General features: G+C 52.5%; 1 protein-coding gene across 4 annotated transcripts in view; it reads left to right on the forward strand.

The window, feature by feature from the left end:
• fchsd2 (FCH and double SH3 domains 2) overlaps positions 1-5000 on the forward strand; it is a 61289-nt gene that overhangs the window by 32814 nt on the left and 23475 nt on the right. For all 4 annotated transcript variants that reach the window (XM_076282013.1, XM_076282012.1, XM_076282015.1 and 1 more), the window contains exons 4-8: positions 1-7; positions 359-503; positions 754-887; positions 2320-2374; positions 3063-3191. The exon at positions 1-7 is cut by the window's left edge and continues 73 nt beyond it. In XM_076282013.1, the coding sequence (XP_076138128.1) occupies positions 1-7; positions 359-503; positions 754-887; positions 2320-2374; positions 3063-3191 (470 nt within the window). The remainder of the gene's footprint in view (positions 8-358; positions 504-753; positions 888-2319; positions 2375-3062; positions 3192-5000) is intronic.

Genomic DNA, 5000 nt, shown 5'->3' on the forward strand with positions numbered 1-5000 from the left:
ACTACAGGTGAGTGTGGTTTCTGATTTTTACCTGGCCCAGTGTGAGCGGTGTTTTTGTTCTTCCCTGTGTTAGCAGTGCTGCCTCCCTGTCTGTTGATCTGCACGCTTGATTTGTTCTGTTTTTTATTTTGGCTGTCAAATGGAAATGGATGTGCTGGAAATTGATGCACTTGAGGGAGGCTGTGTTTATGTGTGTGTGTGTCCTGTGTGTGTGTGTGTGTGTGTGTGTGTGTGTGTCCTGTGTGTGGGATCTGCCTTGTACGTGCTGAGATTATTCAGTTCTCTCTCCCGTCTCCTCTCTCTCTTTCTCTCTCTCTCTCTCTCTCTCTCTCTCTCTCTCTCTCTCTCCCTGCTGTAGGAATGTGTATGCGGTGTGGAGGGCCTACCTGGAGGGCACGGTCCAGGTGACGCAGTCGCGCATCAACGTCTTTGAGAACTACAAAAACGACATCACCGATCCAGCCAAAACCGTCCGGCTCTACAAGGAGCAGCAGCTAAAAAGGGTACAGAGAGACAGATAGAGAAAGAGCAAGAGAGAGAAAAACACTATTTCTGTCTCGATTGTTGTGAGGTTGTTGAGCTTTGTAGTTTCATTGAAGTGTGTGTGCATGTGTGACAGCGTGTATGTGTACGTCTGTGAGTAGTTCAGCAGATTGCCTGTCATGGCAGAGTGCCCGTTGTGGTGTTTGCCACCCCCATGACCCCCCCCCACCCCCCTGCTGACAGCGCCCCCTGTCTGCCCTCTGTGTTTAGTGCATCGAGCAGCTGGGCCGCATCCAGACGGAGCTGCAGGACTCGGTCAAGGACCTGGCCAAGTCCAAGAAGAAGTACTTTGAGCTGGAGCAGATGGCCCAGGCCGTCCGGGAGAAGGCCGACATCGAAGCCAAGTAGGTGCCGCGCCTCGCTGCGCCCGTCCTCGCAACGGGGAGAACACTAACCGCTAACCGCACCTAGGAGCCCGGCCAGTTAGCGCCCGACAGGGAAGAAGGCCGCTCATGCCAGCAGCTCCTGGGGCTGTCCCAGATTTATGCCTGACCAGATAGCGCCATTAAAATCTCAGAAGCGTGTCCTTTTTTGCACCCGCTATGGATTGAATCGCTAATGATGGAGCAGCACAACAAGACAGGCTGCCCCCCCCCCCCCCCCGAGTCCAGTCACGGTCATTAGAGATTCAGCGCACAATTGCCTCACGGCTTAAAAAGTCCACTGGGCAGCGCCGGCTGGAATTCCCAACACCTTTTGTGTTGACCTGTTAACTCACAGGAAGCAAAGTCTGAGTCAGGTCAGCGCCGCCGCCACTCTTCTGCTGGACAGACCGCATTCAGCAGGACAAGAGCTGCCAAGAGAGACAGATAAGGGAGCGAGAGAGTGACAGGAGAAGTGACAGGCTCAGTGAAGGAGGGAGGGAACGAGGGATGGAGGGAGGAGCGAGCGAGCGAGCGAGTGAGTAAGAGGTCGGCCTCCAGGAACGGTGTGCTGGCTGGCAGAGTCCGTATTGATCGGACGGTCAGCCCAGCTCTGCATTTTATTACTCAGCGCAAAGTGGACAGGAATTGAAATTACCTGTTGGGGGCTGAGGGGTTGCAAGGATCAGTTGATACACCCAAGCTGTCCCCATTGGGTAGGAGGACATCAGGAGGTCGTTTTTCAATGCCCGTGAGCAAAAATAAACTCCATTATTATGCATACTATATTAAATGTGTACCTGCACATAAACATGGAGCCCTCTCAAGATTGTCTCAGGATAAGAGCGAATTCCATATAATAGAATAGAAATAGATTTTCATATGTGCACACATATTCATGCACTCCACACACACACACACACACACACACACACACACACACATAACATACAACCACACTAGATAATCTCAGAAAAAAGAAACAGTCCTTCACAGTTGGAGTCTGAACAGCTCTGCACACCGTCTTTCACATAATCACACAAACACACACACACAAACACACACAAACACACACACACACACACACACACACACACACAGACAAACACTCACAGACACACACCGAGGCCATTAGTTACCCCCTGGCCGTCTCCAGGCCTGAGCTGCTCATAAAGAGTAGTATCTTAACTGCTGCGGAGCGTGTGGCGGGCCAAGCCTGGGGGAGGATTTACAGCGGCCGCTGAGCTGTTCTCACAGGTTCATGCTGGGCCTGATGCACTGATTTATGCTGCCTGGCCCAGGCCCATGGCTGTAAAGTGGGATTGATCTGGGTTTGATTGATGATGTCTGTTCAGCTCCAACCCGCACTCTTTCTCTGCTCTCTCGCCCTGACCCCCTCCTTGCGTTCTCACAGGTCAAAGCTGGGGCTCTTCCAGTCCAGGATAAGTTTACAGAAAGCCAGCGTGAAGGTAGGTATCGTTACCCTCTCTCTCTGTCTCTCTCTCAATCTCTCTGTTTCTTTCCCTTCCCTTTCCTCTGATCAGAGGGTGAAATGAAAGTGAGCCATTTTCCTCTGAGTTGTTGTTGTTGTTGTTGGTGGTGTGTGTGTGTGTGTGTGTGTGTGTGTGTGTGTGTGTGTGTGTGTGTGTGTGTGTGTGTGTGTGTGTGTGTGTGTGTGTGTGTGTGTGTGTGTGTGTGTGTGTGTGTGTGTGTGTGTGTGTGTGTGTGTGTGTGTGTGTGTGTGTGTGTGTCTCGCACACGCTCTCATCTCTCTCACGCCTGACACTCATCTGCTGGGGGCTCAGCTGCACCTGGGCCTTTCGAGCTGAGCCCAGATCAGTATTATCCGCAGACCAAAGCCCAGACCCATCGGCCCCGATTCCTCCCTTTGAGTGTAATCTCCCAGTAGAAGCCCTTGCCAGACTCCCTTTCTCTCTCTTTCACTGTGTATGGCAACAACGCTGGGAGATAAAGACACACGGGTGGTTGGCTTGGGTCTGCGCTTGTACAAGCCCAGATCGCTGCTCTCCTTCCTTTCTTACCTTCTGTTTAATCATTTTCTTCTCCAACACACACACACACACACACACACACACACACACACACACACACACACACACACACACACACATTAATCTGTCTTTCTCTGTCTCCCAGTTAAAAGCCAAGAGGAACGACTGCAACTCCAAGGCCACCCACGCCAGGAATGAGTACCTGCTAACGCTAGCCGCGGCTAACGCCCACCAGGACCGCTACTACCAGACCGACCTGATCAGCTGCATCAAGGTGAGATGATGGGCCTCTCTCTTCCTCTACTCTCCTGCCTCTCAGGTCCACTCTGTTCCTGACCTTTGTCCACCTCACGTCTGCACTTCCTTGTTTTCACTTCCTCCTCTCATCTTTACCCACCTCACTCTGACTTCCAACCACTGATCTATAAAGAACACGTGTTCTTTATAGATCAGTGCTTCCAACCTCCCTTCTCTTAGTGACTCATTCCCACAGGAGTTCAAGAGGTCACGATGAGTCATGATGTCACACCTCACCTGCCCCTGTCCCTCTCACACACACACACACACACACACACAAGACATTGGTAGAAGAATGAGGCCCTTCTCCTGCAAGTTCGACGCGTCTACAGGGTGTCACACACAGACACATTGATGAGCACTCACACACTCAGGACACGCTCGGCTGGTAGCTCAGCGCCGGTGTGACTGGTGTGTCATTGTTTGGGGGCCTCTTAAGCATAGGTCACTTGGATGACGCCGTGACTGGACGTGCTCTGCCTTAACTTTCCCGTCTGTGCCTGCACCTACACACACTCTTATTTAAATATCAGTTGTCTGTGACTGCACCTACACACACACACACACACACACACACACACACACACACACACACACACACACACACACACACACACACATACTCTTATTTAAATATCAGCTGTCTAGAAGGATGCACGTTTGGCTCATGATGTCATTGACTGTAGAGGGTGACTCAGAAATGCCCAGTCATCCTATGATGGAGTCGCTGACATCATGGCATCGTCTCCACACCTCAGCACATTAGCCACACCTCTGGGATTAAAGCTAGTGGACATGTCCAGCTAGTGGACTGGACTCAAGTGGGCTGGGAGGAGAGAGCTGAGCTGAGCTGAGCTGCGCTGCGCTGCGTGAGAAGGAAAACATGTCTATTGAATTGGCACGGAAGAGAGAAATCATTCACATGTGTGTGACCATTTATGTGTCATGGGAGCAAGAGATTGTTTGAGAGCTAAATAGAGAAAAGATTGCGTGTGTGTGTGTGTGTGTGTGCACGAGAGAGAGAAGGGACTCTGTGTGTGTGTGTGTGTGTGTGTGTGTGTGTGTGCACGAGAGAGAGAGAGAGAGGGGACTCTGTGTGTGTGTGTGTGTGTGTATGCACAAGAGAGAGAGAAGGGACTGTGTGTGTGTGTGTGTGTGTGTGTGTGTGTGTGTGTGAGTGAGGGAAGCATGTCTGGTATGTGGCGCTCGCTGGCCTGCTCCCACGGGTCATGTCCCAGTGCTGTGCTGTGCTGTGATGTGATGTCCTCTCTAGTTAGGCCCCCTGAAGCACTCAGGCCTCCTCCCATCTCCTCCCCTCTCCTATCCTCTCCTCTCGTCCCCTCTCCTCCCTTCTGCCATTCCTACCCCACCGCCCTGAACACAGCCAACACCTCTCATCTAATAACCCCCCACGACCCACCCCCGAGGCCAAGGTTTGAGGCTGGTCCAGCAGGCGGTGCCTTTAAAGCTCTTGGTGGCCGTTCTCTGGGTCCCTGTGCGTGGGCCAAGTGTTCAGGGCGCTTGTTTTTGGACGATTGTGGAGCTCACTGCCAGCACAAACAGATCTGTGGAATCTCTGGGCCGGGACCTCGGATCACGTCCTTATTTAGCTCCAGATCTCCCCACGGCCGAGTCTCTGGTGAAACTGGGGCCCAAAGTACGGTCAAGCTCGGGGCGACGAGGAGTGCGGCGACAGCCGGAGTGAGATGTTTACCAGAGCCGCGGTCAGAGTCAGGAGTGAGACGTGACACTAGAGGAACGCTGGAGGAACGCTCGGAGAAGCAGC

The sequence above is a fragment of the Alosa pseudoharengus genome, unplaced genomic scaffold (assembly GCF_046254945.1).
Source record: "Alosa pseudoharengus isolate Yale_2024_CS ecotype anadromous, Long Island Sound unplaced genomic scaffold, YU_APseudo_1.1 YU_APseudo_1.1_scf_13, whole genome shotgun sequence".
Lineage (NCBI taxonomy): Eukaryota > Metazoa > Chordata > Actinopteri > Clupeiformes > Clupeidae > Alosa > Alosa pseudoharengus.